General features: G+C 37.3%; 1 protein-coding gene across 9 annotated transcripts in view; it reads left to right on the forward strand.

Annotated features, from left to right (window-relative positions):
• Spag16 (sperm associated antigen 16) overlaps nucleotides 1–15,093 on the forward strand; it is a 910,901-nt gene that overhangs the window by 8,609 nt on the left and 887,199 nt on the right. For 6 of the 9 annotated variants that reach the window (XM_060368577.1, XM_060368579.1, XM_060368578.1 and 3 more), the window contains exons 2-4: nucleotides 5,663–5,709; nucleotides 7,106–7,201; nucleotides 14,408–14,526. In XM_060368577.1, the coding sequence (XP_060224560.1) occupies nucleotides 5,663–5,709; nucleotides 7,106–7,201; nucleotides 14,408–14,526 (262 nt within the window). Of the gene's footprint in view, nucleotides 1–5,662; nucleotides 5,710–7,105; nucleotides 7,202–14,407; nucleotides 14,527–15,093 lie in introns of those variants that run through there. The other 3 variants (XM_060368580.1, XM_060368581.1, XM_060368582.1) reach the window with 2 other exon arrangements.

The following is a 15,093-nucleotide window of genomic DNA, read 5'->3' on the forward strand; positions in this document are numbered from 1 at the left end:
AGATATCAGTCACAGAGTGTATCAGCTCCTCTGTTGGGTGCTTTGTTCTGTATCTGATATTTCTTCTTAATCCTTTGGCCTCGGTTAGATTAATGATCAGCTCTGTAGCCTCTAGCTGTTTTATACTTCTCTTTCCTCTGTGGTCCTCACATTGAGCTATTTAAATGATTTAATCTAGATGCTAGTAAGGAGCCACTGTGAGTTGGAAAACAAATATGTGAGTTCATTACCCAGGATATTGAAAACAAATTTCATATTTATATATCTAAGATATTAATAAGCCCCATATTCTTATTGTGCCAGTATAGAAACAGTATGATATCACAGAAAATTATTAGCATTGTGCTCAAGAAACTTGTCACTTATAGTCATGTGATCCCTAGGACTCTCTTAATTTCAATTTTTTAATTTTAATCTTAGAGATGATTGAGACATTTAGTCTCGAAGTGTCATTTTGAAAATAAGCATTATTACAGTCCATGGGAAACAGTGCCATGCTTTATAAAATGATATTTTTGTTATAATCTGCTTTTTATTGTGAGGAAGCAATATGTTCTTCATAATTAAAAGTTATTGCCTAGAATATTTGCTGGAAAGGAGTTCCAAGAGTTATCTGACATAGCCAATTTTCTGAGGACAAGTCACACTTTGATCTTTATATCACCTTGTTAACAACCACCTGTGGCATCAAGCCCTCATAGAGGCAGAGTGTGCTTATTTGTAATGTTAAAGTCTCTGCAGAGGATTTTGGAATATTTGCTTTGTTTTTTAATTTATTCTGTACTAGTGGGAAGAACGTCTTTATTTTCCGGAGACTGACAAGGTGCTATTGAAATCACCTTGGAATAGCCACTTCTCAGAAGGGGCTATTGTCCCCCAGCTCAGCCTCAAAAAATGCAAATCTAGAACTGGAGGGAGATTTAGAATGGCTTACATTTGTCCTCTCATCTTAAACAATGAGCTATGATCTGCTTCATTGGCATATCAGGGGAGCAGTGTTTACACAACAGTGAGACAGATTTTTTTTTTAGAACAAGTATTGCAACCAGGCTTGGGGGAGGCACAGAAATCAACATTTGAATTACATAATAAACTTATGTCTACAAAGTACTTTCTTCTGTTAGTTGCCTTGGCCATGGTGTTTTATCACAGCAACAGAAAAATAACTAACACAATGTATTTGCCTTATATGGTTATGTTTTAAAAATGGTTGCTGTAGTTAGCAAACAAATAAGTTGACATTTTATACATTTATATCATGCACCTTGCTTTATAGTCCTTATTGTATCACCCTCTCTAGGTCCATCCTTCCATCTTTCACTGATCTCACTCTGATACTACCTATTTTGTTATCATGTATATGATATGAATATATTAATATAATATGTGGGGATTTCTCATATGAAAGAAAACATGCAGCATTTGTCCTTCTGAGTCTTAATGTGATGATTTTCGTTCCCGTTTTCCTGCATGTGACATATTTTTTCTTCTTTATAACTAGACAGAATTCTGTTGTGTACATATGCTTGCCACATTTTCTTTATCAGTTCATGTTAACAGACATCTAACTGTGTCTGTGTTTTGGCTCTTGTGAACAGATACACAGGGAACCCAGCTGTATAGGGATTTCCATGTATGTTGACTTCAGTCCCTTTGGATTTATATTCAAGAATGTTAAGCTGGATCATATGTTAGCTCAGATTTTTCTTTTTTTCTTTTTTCTTTTTTGAGGGGCTCTTCACTTGGTGCAGTGAAACTACTGAAAGTCTATGCTCTTTGAAAAATGTCAAGTATATGACTCATTATTGCCACACAGCCATCATGCTGTGCTTCCAGACTTACTTTCTAATTGGAAATGTGTTCTCTTTGATCAATATTTCTGCATTTTCTCCACCCTTAACCTGGGGTAACTATCTTCTACTTTGTGTTTGTTTGTTTGTTTGTTTCTTTAAACTTTTTTATCGGTTCTTTGTGAGTTTCACATCATGCACCCCAGTCCCAATCATCTCTTCCTTCTTACCTGCCTTCTACCCTTGTAGCCTTCCCCATCCCAAAAGAGAAAAAAATCTCACTGCAGAAGCTGTAGTGTGTCACATTGTGTTTCACAGTGCACCCATTTGTCTACACATTTTTGCTTGCAAATGTTCATTATAATGGCTTGTTGGTCTGGTAGAGACCTTTGGCTTCTGTTACTTTATCAATATTGGAACCTCAGTGGGATACCTGTTGCCCTGTGCCATGGAGAGCCTGTATCTTTGATTCTATAGGACTGTCCCCTTCATGCACTCCAGCAGTTCATCAATGGGGTAGATGCTGGGGTGGGCCAATTTAAAACACTGGATATGGGTCTGAGGGGTATCTGAGCTGGCCAAACACCTGCTCTTCTATCTCAACCTGAAACATCCTCCCCTCATCCCCACAACTAGGGCCAGCTCTAATCTGATGCCCAGGAGATGCAGGGCCTGCTCTTCCAAGTGTTGCAGCCAGTGAGAGACATGGATATTGCCAGTTCTCCCACCCTCATGACCGTGCTCTCTCACCTCCATCGTTGGCAAGGGATGAAGGAGGGGGGGAGGGCGTCTCTTCTCCCACACTGCCCCAAGCTCTTCCATTCTCATTCCCTTGGGGCTGGCTCACAGCTCTACTATGCTGCTCAGGTGAGGGACAGGACCAGCTCTTCTGCTCTCATGACACAGCATCCACACCTGCAATGCCTCTAGGGGCAGGGGACTTTATGTTTCTTTAAGTTGAACAATTGGTGGTTTCCAGATATAAGTGAGATCCTATGTGTTTCTTTGTGTCTTTGATTCATTTTTGCTTGGCTTACTGTCTTCCAGGTTCGTCTGTACTGCATTAAGCAGTGTTTGCTTATTATTCTTTTAAGCCATATGTTGTTGGAAATTTGTTATGTACCAATATATTGTAAACACTGAGTGTGGTAACTGAGGTGCTATCCTAAATATCAAAGTGGCTATGGAACTTGGATTACACAGTTATTCAGAGGACTTAAAATTGGTAAAGGAAAAAGTAACTTAAAGGTATAAAGCCACTAGCTTGGTGTTCCCTAAGGCATAGCTAGCACGATATTACAGGAGGAGGAAGAAAATGCTATGGGGAATAGTTTTGCAGTAATAGGTAACCAGCACAAATAGTCATGACTCTCCTTAGAGTATTTAATGTGCATACACTGAAGTTATCAAACAGATTTTATGCATACACAATCTGTGTATAGTTGTTGCTTAATCTTTGATTATTTTTAAGCCTAATTACTTTTCACCATATTATTGAGAGAGAAACTCATGTCTGATCACAGAATATTGACTGTTTGGCAAGAATCTGGTACCTGGGAATTGGTCATAGGTGACTTTGGGTTGAGGGTCTCATGTAAGTGAAATGAATAGGCAGAGAGTGAAGGTTATTATTTAGAGGCTTAGAATCCCATGAGAGACGAGTGGCAAACACATCTAGTGTTTACCCAGAACAAGAATCCCTGCAGACCATGGAGAGGCTGCAATATCGCAAAGCTGAAATCTGGGGCTGATTCCCAACTTTGGTCCAAGGTCTTGAAAGTTGTATCTTATAGGTTTTTTTTTTTAATTCTTATATATTTATTATTTATTACAATTTATTCACTTGATATACTGGCTGTAGCCCCCTCCCTCATCTCCTCCCAATCCCACTCTCCCTCCCTCTTCTCTTCCTAAGCCCCTCCCCTAGTCCACTGATAGGGAGGTCTTCTTCCCCTTCTATCTGACCCTAACCTATCAGGTCTCATTAGGACTGGCTGCATTGTCTTTCTCTGTGGCCTGGCAAGGCTGTATCCAAAATGGCCATCCTGCCAAAAGCAATCTGCAGATTCAATGCAATTCCTATCAAAATGTCAACACAATTCTTTACACAGCTTGAAAGAAAAATTCTCAAATTCATAAAACAAACAAACAAAAAAAAACAAACCCAGAATTGTTAAAACAGTAACATCTCCTGGAGGTATCGTCATCCCTGATCTCAAGCTGTACTATAGAGCAACAGTAATTAAAAATTGCAAGGTACTGGCAGAGAAACAGACTAGAAGATCAATGGAATCAAATAGAAGACACAGAAATAAACCCACATACCTATGGATACTTGATTTTTGACAAAGAAGCCAAACCATACAGTGGGAAAAGACAGCATCTTCAACAAATGGTTCTGGTCTAACTGGATGTCTACATGTAGAAATGCAAATAGATCTGTATTTATCACCCTTCACAAAACTAAAGTCCAAGTGTATTTTTTAATTTTGACTTGTAAAATGGAGATAATAGTTCCAGACTGAAACAAGATGGGGAGTAAATGTCTTAGTAAACGGGATATAGGTAGATCTATGCCTACTTCTTTTTAAATGCTGTGTATTATCTATTTTTGTTACAAATAACAGAACTTGTCCTATATATATTTCAGACATAAAATGTTAATACAAAAGGAAACAAAATAAAATGGACTAATCTCATCTTTGACTTTAGTAACTATTACTGTATACTCAAGTGTCTAATTCACAGTATTTAAGCTTAGAAAGTCAATTCAGAGTAATAATGCTAAAAAAAGTAGGCAACCAGACAACTGGAAAAAAAAATCATGCTCCTGAGGCTGTTGTGGGCATTTATTATTATTTCCTTTAATGGAATGTTATGTTAAAATTTTCATTTGTTAGTAGAGAAATACAGCTTTTAAATTTCTCACAGCAGTACTTCTAGAACTTGTCGTTGGAATAATTTTGTGTACCTTAATACTTTAGGCATTCATACAATACTTAAATGAGTGCTATGTTAGTTTATATATGCCATAAGTTAGGGAAACTTTACTATAAACAGCTTAATTAGAATCCCAGATATTTCAAAAGTAGGGATTTAAGTTTATTCATGTAAGCATCAATATTTTTCCACTGATTTTTAAAGGTTGGTGTGCCTATTGTGTCATTCGCTAACAATACTTCTAACCAAATAAAGTCGTATTACGTTATGATTACTTAGAAGCTTTTGAAAATTCAGTTTTTCTTCAGATAATTAGAACATTGAACTATTTTCTTATTTGTCTTTATGTGAATGAATGTGTGCAAATGTGTTTGTATGTGTGTTCCTGTGTTCAGGCATAATTCATGCTATGGATGGAGATCAAGAACAACCTTAGGCATTTGTCCCCACTTTCCACCTTCCAGGAGAGGGTGACTGTTGTTCACTGCTGCTCTGCTAGCTAGCTTGTCTTTGAGTCTCCCATCCTGACTGCTTTCATGTGGCTTGTGGGTCTCTGCACTTGGGTCCTCATGCCTGCATGGCCATCACTCTGCCCTCCGAGGACCCACCCAGCCTTCTTTCTGATTCAGGTTATCTTAGTGATATTTTGCATTTTGTAAATATTCTTAGAATCAAACTGGAAATTACAAAATAATATTCATATGAACAGATATAAATGTAGTTTTTCATAAACTTAATGGTATAAAAATGCTAATTGAAATAATTTATATCTAAATGTATAGGCCTCGTGGAGAAAAAGTTGAAATAGAATTATATGTACTTAAAAATTTCATATTTAGGTAATTAGATTTATTACTGTATTTGAGGTCAAGTAATGTTAATATAACAACATTATTCTACTATTTTGCATTTAAACTTGACAAACTACTCAGATGTCTCCATAACTGAAGTATCGGAAGATGACTGTGAATACGAAGAGGTAACTTGTTAATTTTACACTTTAGGGAATTCACTGTAGCCATTCCTGTGAATGGTTTGTGTTGTTTTTGGAACAACACATATAAGAACTTTATTTAAGATAAACTAATTTTTGAGTAGAAGTTAGCTATTGGCTTCTTATGAGTGCCGTCTACACTGGGGGCAGAGGGGAACGGGACATCTGCCTGTTTCAGTAACCATCATCATTCTTTAGATTCAGCTCCTGTCATTCCTTTGTCTATGGCTCCATAGATGGTCATTCCATACTGGAACTTTTTCCATCATGTGGTTTGTTCTTGACAGGAATTGCCAGATTGCTAGCACCAGTTGGAGCTCAGGCCTCTGTTTCTTCTACCCTAACTTTAGCTCTGCAAAACATGCTCCTGTTTCAGCATTTTTCTTTAATTCATTGTTCTCACCAAAATTTGCTATTACTTCTGAGACTTGTATATAAAGTCACTTTTAGACGTCAGAAACTGAAGGTGTGGAAGCAAGCCTGGCGGCCTGCGGCCTGCACAGGCAAGAGGCTCGTTAGTTATTTAATGCATACTTAATGGATCTCCAAAATCATACAGTGTCCTATGGGGGTTATATTTCTCTTTCTTTCTTTCTTTCTTTCTTTCTTTCTTTCTTTCTTTCTTTCTTTCTTTCTTTCTTTCCTTCCTTCCTTTCTTTCTCTCTCTCTCTCTCTTTCCCTCTGTCTTTGCTTCTTTCTCTCTCTCTTTTCTTCTTTCTCTCTCTCTTTTTTCTTTTTTTTTCTTTGAGACAGACTTGCTCTGTGTAGCCTTGGCTGTCCAGCACTCTCTTTGTACACGAGGCTGGCCTTGAACTCTCAAAGATCCATCTGCCTTTGCTTCTCTGAGTGCTGGGATTATAGGCATGCACTACTGTTCCTGGATAGATTATATTTCTTGGAAGATTAAGTTTAGAAAGAAAATTTCTGAAACTGAATATAGATATGTTCCCTTATGTTTCCATATCAGCATTAATTAAAAATGATGCTTTGTTTAGTTGTGCAGTTTACTTCCTCAGTGCAAGAGACTGTGGGAGACCTGCCCAATATTGTACCCTATTTCTGGGTTAGTTATGCATGGTCAACTATAGTCCAAAAATTCATCTTGAAAACTCCACAGATAAAGAATAAATTTTAAATGACTTTACTGTAGGCTGTAGTTATGATTGTTATGTTACTATTATCATCACTACTAGTTTCTTATTGTGCCTAGTTTATAAATTAAACATTATTGTATGCTTATATGGGAGCAATAGTATATGTAAGGTTGAAGTCTAACCACAGTTTGAAGCATCTGCAGGATTTCTGAGAATGTGTTCCTCATATTAGGGGGATTGCTGTATGTCACTTGACATTTCTGCCCATTCTTCCTGTCCTTCTCTAGATACCAGATGACAATTTCAGCATTCCAGAAGGAGAAGAAGATCTGACAAAAGCAATTAACATAATTCAAGAGCAGGCCACAGACATTGAGATTTTGGTGAGAATTCTAAACATTACTCTAGCTTGTAGTTTAACATGAATACTTTATATGAAGCATTGGAAGTAATTTAACTCCAGAGTATGAAAAAATACTGTCATCTGAAATATCTTTTCACTTTTATTAATTTTTATAATGCACACTTAAAGTAAACTTTATTTATTCTTTGCAACATTGCCAGATAATGTCTATTCTTATATGAGTTTTCACCAACTGATACCAACAGTTTCCTTCCCTGAGAACTGATTAATCTAGTAAAGAGATTAAGTCAAAATTATTCAGCAATGATATTGACTGTGTCAACTACAAATTATGCAGTAGGCTTTATAAGCATCTGTGTCTTTGTTTTCCCAGAAGAATACAGAATATACAGATTGTTTAACATTTCATGACACTTTCTTTTCTGGGACAAGAACTAATTTTATTAAGAATAAAATAAGAAATTACAAAGCTTTTTTTTTTTTCTTTTAAACCAAGAGTTTCTTACCAGGACAGTTTTTACAGAGACAGGTTGCAGAGAGAACAAGCTATACACAGGTGAAGACAGAATGAACCAGAGAATGATAAAGGGCCAGAAGATTAAAACATATTGCCAGAATTATTTTGAGGTCAAGCAGAGAGATTCAGTCAGAAGCCAGGGGAAGCTCGATTAAATCAGTCAGCTTGGAGAGAAGTTTAGACCAGAAACGCTGAGTTGAACCAGACAGTGAGAGTTCAGAAAGGGCTAGAAAAGCTTGGGAATGGCTCTCATCTCATCCCCTCATCTGAGGAAATAAAAACATTTACAGTCTTTAAAAAAATAAGAAATTATGTGTGATAATATTAAACTAAACAAGACTCTTGACATCTTTCTAACAATGAAAAGAATATTCAAAAATTGACCATAATTTAATGAGACTAAAAGACACTTTATAATTTCACACAAACATTAATTTAAAAGGATGCTTTTATTTAGCTGCAAGCATGGCTTCTTCAGTGAAAAATGGTCTATTAGACTTTGCCCTGCTTTTAAAAAAATATTTATTGTTTTATTTTTAGTTTTTTAATTTTTTTTTTTACAAAAAGACAATTTTAATGTTAAACAGAAGAACTGAGTAGTAAGGCTTTCTGGAGATTGTCACATCTATCCTTCTCATATGACAGATGAGAGATGAGACGACTCAGGCCCAGAGAAAGAAAGTAGTCAGACTGAGTCAAACCATTCAGTGGAGCATAATACAGTTTAATGTTTTTTTATTTCTCCCTATTTTAATGCTACAATTCAAAGTGTTTTGTGTAAGGGGCCATGATTCAAAGTGCTTAACTGTTCATCTGTATACAATCGTCCTACCAATTCCCATTATTTTTGGTGAAATACAAAACTGGACAGGTAGAGTTAGATGTGTCTCAGAAATCCTCAGTATTTATCAGTGTAGAGGGTGACTGTGATGCAGGCAGTCTGGGATCCATTGGGAATCACTAGACTGGACTCCTTTTCCAGCCTCCATCAGTCACTCTGGTACTTTACAGTGTATCTGGTCAAATACTTCGTTTGACTAGAGGGGAAACAATCCAAGTCACAAAAGCAATAAAAAAAACTTAAGGTCTTGAAATAGTCTAAAGATTAATAAAGGTAAGATTCAAAATTATATCAGAATATTGGGAGAGGGGTATGGGAGGAGGGCGGGAGAGAGTGGGAGGGGACGATGTAGGGGCTACAGCTGGGACGCAAAGTGAATAAAGGGTAATGTGTCCCAGCTGTAGCCCCTACATCGTCCCCTCCCACAGTCTCCCGCCCTCCTCCCATACCCCTCTCCCAGTCCACTGATAAGGGAGGTTTCTTATACTCATTTCAGCCCCTTTATATTTAGTAGACTTCTTTCCTCTAGGAATCTGTTGAATCTTCCAATTCCCTGTATATTTAACAATTGAATAAACCTGAAAAGGAAGATTTCATGAGTCCATAGTTGGGTACACTCTGTTATGAGCGCAGTGATCTAGCTCATAGTGAAATGTATTTTGTGATAAAGTCAGTGAATAAATTCCTTCTAGGAAGACACAAAGTGGGGTTTCTGACATAGATCTACTAGTCTGTTGATATCTCAATGCTGTGACTTAGAGGAAAATATTCAAAACAGCCTTTTGGATGAAGTTAAAAGGCATGTTTTTTCACTGGTTATCTTAGCTCTTAATTTGTCATTTTGTTAGTAAATACCATAGTTTGAACTCTGAATAAAATGTGCGTGTATTATATTTAGGGTAATTGTTGAAACCATGGAAAAATAGGTATGATCTAATTCAGTTGTACTTTATACTAGTTTTTCACAAGTGTTAACATAAATAACTATGGATCTATGTGCCAATGCCTGTATGTGTGTGTGTATATGTATGTATACATATTTGTATACACAAATATAGATATATGTATATATGTATATATATGTGCATGAATGTATGTATTTCTCTGTGTGTATTTCTTAGAGATGATAATTATATAATTAAAAAATGAAAGGTTTATTTACATTCAGTTGGGTTTCTTTATGTAAAGTTTTCTTTTAAGTATGTTATGGTTATTTTTTCCTTACAGACTTCGATTCTTGTTTACTTTGCCATCTTTTGTAGTGCTAACATTTCTGATGATTTTTATTTTTTTATTTTCATTTTTATAAAAATTTGAATTTTGATTTTTAAAGATTGGTATAAAATTATGAAGAAGTTTCTGATATTTTGGCCTTCATTTTCTCTATACTTTTCTTTCTTTACCTCCTTCTCTAAGACATTCAGAAAAATAAAGTGATTTCTTGAGAATGTTTGTGTGTTATTTTTTTATGAAGTCAAAATGAAGTCTAGGCCAAGCTACAGTGTTGTATGCTCAACAATTCCCAGAGTATAATGGAGGTCTGACAGTGCTACTCTTCTCACTCAGTTTTTTATTCTCTTTCAGAAAGTGTGTTATTTTTTACAAGATTGGCATGTTAGCATATAAAGTTTTATTGTTTGCTGGGCATAGTGGTGCACACCTTTAATCATAACACTTGGGAGGCAGAGGCAGGTGGATCTCTGTGAATTTGAGGCCAGCCTGGTCTACACAGTGAGTTCCAGGACAGCCAAGGCCACAGGGTAAACCCTGGTTGAACCCCCCCTCCCCAAAGCTTTATGGTAGCCAGTTTTGGTGACATCCTATAGTAGTATAGACCAGAGGATCATGAGGTAGAGGCCAGTCTAGGTTAAACTGTGAAAGAGGTTTTATTGTGATTCCTTTAAGACAAATAAGTACATATTATAGAATTCAATATTTCATATGAAAACTCTTGATTGTTGTAGCTCATATAGACAATCTCTCTGGAGTCTTCAATTAAGGGTATAATTGTATTCTAAATACAAAAGCATGAAAAGCGTGAGAAGCCCCATAGGTGTTTTTAGAAACTACAGAGAATGCATTCTCTTTTAGTCTGTTTTTTTTTTTTCCCTACTTCTCTTCTTCCAGTTTTCCCAATTCCTTTTCTCATCCATCTCATATAAAAATACTGTCCACAGCCCCTATGGAGTTGATGAATTCATTTACTCCCATTAGAATGGAATCCATAGTATATACTCCTTCCATTAAACTGCTCCAGCAGTTATTTGTGCTGTAGTATTTCTAAAACACGAGGTGCCAAAATGGGTGTAGTATTTAATAAATGAAAGCTACCAACATATCTTTTCATTTCTCTTTCCTTTGTTTTTCAGCTTGCTTTATTGTGCTGAAAGGCAGAGCTTACCTCTTTATAGTCCTTCAGGGCCCAATATTCCTCTTGAATCAGCATCTTTGTAATTGTTGATGCTGTTTCTGGCTTTCATCTAGAATTGTGTTCAGATACTCCTTCATTCAGTGTTAACTGTAGTTTGGAAAGACACAGTCCTAACTGTTGAAATCTGGAAACTCAAATCCCCAAGACCACAGTTTCTGTTGGAAGAAGGCTGGATAAAATGGATGGAAAGCTAAATTCTGAGGATGGAATTAGTGAATTTTTGGTTATTGAAAGGATATTTGCAGTCTTGGTGTTTCTATTGTTGTGATAAACCACTGATGAAAAGCAAATTGGGGAGAAACTTTATTTTATCTTACAGTTCCAATTCACAGTCAGGGAAATCACGGCAAGAGCTCAAACAGGACAGGAACCTAGAGCAGGAGCTGACGAAGAGGACATGGAAGAGTGCTGCCCATTGTCTTGCTCCTCGTGGCTTGCTCAGCCCACTTTTTTAGAGTATCCAGGACCACCAGCCCAGGAGGGGCACTACCTACAGTGAGCTCTGAGAACTCAATGGCTTTTCTAGCCCAAAGTTTAAATGCCATCACAGCCCTTGCCCCCTGCAATAGTCTGTTTCATCACAGCAATTTCCTGCTCCCAGTCTAATTTCTATTTCAGTTAGGGTTTCTATTGCTGTGATAAAACATGATGACAAAATGAAACTCAAAGAGGAAAGGGTTTATTTTATCTAACAGCTTGTATTCCATCATCCAGGAAAGTTAAGACAGTGAGAGAGAAACCTGGAGGCAGGAGCTGATGCAGAAGCCATGGAAAAGTGCTGCTTACTGGCCTGCTCTCAGGGCTTGCTCACCATGCTTCCTTATGCCATCTCCTACCACCCTCTGTGGGTCAGGCACACTCATGTCAATCATTAATCGAGAAAATGCCGCACAGGCTTGTCCACTGACCATTCTGGTAGGCTCATTTTCCCTGATTGACGTTCTCTCTTCTCAGACGACTCTAGCCTGTGTCAGGTTGATATAAAACCCAGCCAGCACAGTTGCCCAGTTAGTTAATCATGTACTAATGCTGTCCCTGCATACATCACTCCATGCTTCCTTCAGAACGCTCAATTCCTTAGAAAAGGCAAGAAGCTGGTAGGCTTAGCAGCTTTCGAATATAAAGTGCTTGTGGTAATGGCAATTGGTTCAGCATTATGAAGCACACCAAATGGGGAAGTATTCCTGTACAGGATTTGACTGCTGAGGACTATGGATGTTGGTTTGCTGCCGAGACAGAACTAGTGCGTGCTTCTCCTTGGTTAGTAGATGGTACTTTAAGAACTGTCACTACTTTTAAAGTTTTTATTTATTTTAATTTTTAAGTCGATTATATACAACCCATGCTCCTTCTTGCTGCATTCTAAAATTATAGAACACATTCTGTCTAACACATTCTGTCTTAGTAACAGGAGAAAAAAATGAAGCAGTTTATAAACTATTATTTGTAGGTTGTGGACTTTGCAGAATAAAATGGATTCAAATTGAATCACCAAGTCATAAAATTAGGCAATCAAGGCCTGTAAGAACAAACTTTAAAAAGTCATCATATTGCTTTTTTTTTTTTTTTTTTTCCTGTTCAGCCCAGCGGGTTTCCAGAAATGTTAGATGGGTGTATTGGCTCCATGACCTGGTAACAAGGAATCTTCCATTCAAAAACGGGTCATTTGTTCGCATTGGCATTTCTCCCTGATGATGAAATTGTAGGCATGCAAGCTTGAAGAAGCCAGCCATGTCACGGCTTGAAGAAGCCAGCCACGTCACGGCTTGGTTTGGAGATAATGATGTGAAAGGCACCACATGAAGACACACCACGGTGTTGCCGCCCTTCCTAGCGGGGCTTCTGCTGGGCTTGTGCTTTGGATGCGGGCTCATGCCGAGTGGGCTTCTGGTGTCCACAACAGCATGGAAGCATTGCTTCAGAGACGCGGAAATGGAGTAAAGGATGCTCATGTCAGAACACAATGAATTGTAGAAATTTCTCAAGTAAAGCATAGGAATTTTTCAAGCAAAGCCATACGGAAGAAGAATGTGAATGTATTCTCTGAGGAGTCACATCCTGAAGGAGAGAGATTTTTTAGTGTTGCAAGATCTGAAAATACAGTTAATGTTTGCAGATGTATGGCTACTCTGAAGGACTCCATATTCGTAATCGCCCACAATCTTTTCTGATAAACCTTTTAATATCTTGAAGTTTGTTGTTAATCTCATTTTCACTATTTTTAGTTGCTATTATATTTTATAATTCACTCTCCAAACTATCTCATTTTCATCTAATTTCCAATATTGGCTATATAAATTGTGTAAAGACTTTTAGAAGGCTAATCAATTTATGCATTTAAAAAATCAGACTCTGCAAGAATGTGTTATAACATTGATGTTTTGAATGTGAATGCTGGCTGTGTGTGAACCAGAACTCTGGAGCCTCCTCGGTCATGAAAGGTTGCCCTTATGCAGGTCTGCGTGACCGATGGTCACATTTCCTGTGCTCTCAGCTCTGATCACAGGATGTGGCAGTGACTTAACTTGGCTTTTCCAGATGTCCTCAAAAACCTTAGGGGTTAGGCTTGGTAATTCAGATGACTTCACTTGTAAACTTCAGCTCATCTGCCTTTTCCTAGTGTGGCACGTCTGTGCCTTTTGTACTGACCTATTTCCCAATGAATATGCTTCGTCTCCTCATAACTAATACCTACACAAATGCCATGTGTATATGTGAAATTTCATATTATAAAATATGTTATGCAGCCTTTGTTGAATGAAGTGGCCTCTGAAACATTATATGTCATTTTATGCTTTATGAATAAGTCTCATTTTAAGAGTGTACAAGAGTGCACAAGAGTGAGTCAAATGCCATTTAAACACACTTCCAATCTATTTTTCACAAAAGTTTGTTTTTGCAATTTTGATTTTGATCCTTTGAGAACTGAGAGTAAGGATTTTGATCTTTCCTCCTTTTTATTATTTGGGGTTGTGAATTTGTGATTATGGCCCAAATCCCTTTTTTCAGGGAAACCTTCCTCTATGCCAGTTCTTACCTAGCTACAGTAATCTACACACATACTTCCCGTGGATGGGGAGGGCCCTGTCTTCAGGACACAGCTTTTACATTCCTAGATACCTACTAATATCTTTCAGAGTATGTGAGATAAACATGTGCATGTGCACACACATGCATACATGCGAACACACACACACACAACACACACACACACACACAAACTATTTATTTGTATTTTGTCTCTCTCCACTTCACTGTTACATTGGGAAGAAGAGATGTTTTGTTTCACCAGTGCCTTATTACTAGGCATTAAAATAAACCCTGGATTATTATCCTTGAGAAAACATTGTTTAAAAATGAGTAAGTGACTGTGTACTGTTCTCTTAATAAAAATCCCGATGTTTGTAGGATAAATAATTGTGCATTTAAATTTCAGGAGCAGACAACAGTTCTTCCTTCAAAGCAGGTAGTACACGAAGCCATAGAAGACTTTCTCTGCAATTTCTTGATCAAAATGGAAATGAACAGAACTCTGGACTCCTTTCAGGCAGAGTGGTAAACTATTATGTAGCTAAGTAGTTCTCCAGAAACGCCAACAGCATTTACATGTGTGAATTTAACTTTCCTGAAGGACTTTATAGTGCAGAGTGCTTTTGTTTCTTTTCCTGTTGCTGTGATACAATACAAAAGCAACTAAAGAAGGAAAATGTTTATTTTGGGGCGAGTTCATGTTATGTTACATTATGTGCAGTCTGCTGTGGTGGGAATGTCAGGAGAGCTGTCCAAGGCTGCATCTGCAGGGAGGAAGCAGGGACCACTGAGTGCATGCTGGGGCTAGGCTCCCTTCTTATAACCTCTACTGTTCTGTATCTTGAAATAGATGCACCCTTTTGAAACATAAATATGATCACTGTTTTTATTTTGTTGTTGTTGTTGTTGTTTTGTTTTGTTTTAACCCCAGAACTTCCCATGGTTTCTTCCTGATCCAGGGTAAAATAGATTTCCTTATGCTGGTTCCTCTCTTTGGTTCTGCCATCTCTCATCATTTTCTTTGTTCACTCTGTTGGCTTCATTTCCCGCTTTTCTACAAATACTGATTTTTTTAAAATCTTTGTTGTACAT

This window comes from Meriones unguiculatus, chromosome 15, assembly GCF_030254825.1.
Source record: "Meriones unguiculatus strain TT.TT164.6M chromosome 15, Bangor_MerUng_6.1, whole genome shotgun sequence".
Classification (NCBI taxonomy): domain Eukaryota; kingdom Metazoa; phylum Chordata; class Mammalia; order Rodentia; family Muridae; genus Meriones; species Meriones unguiculatus.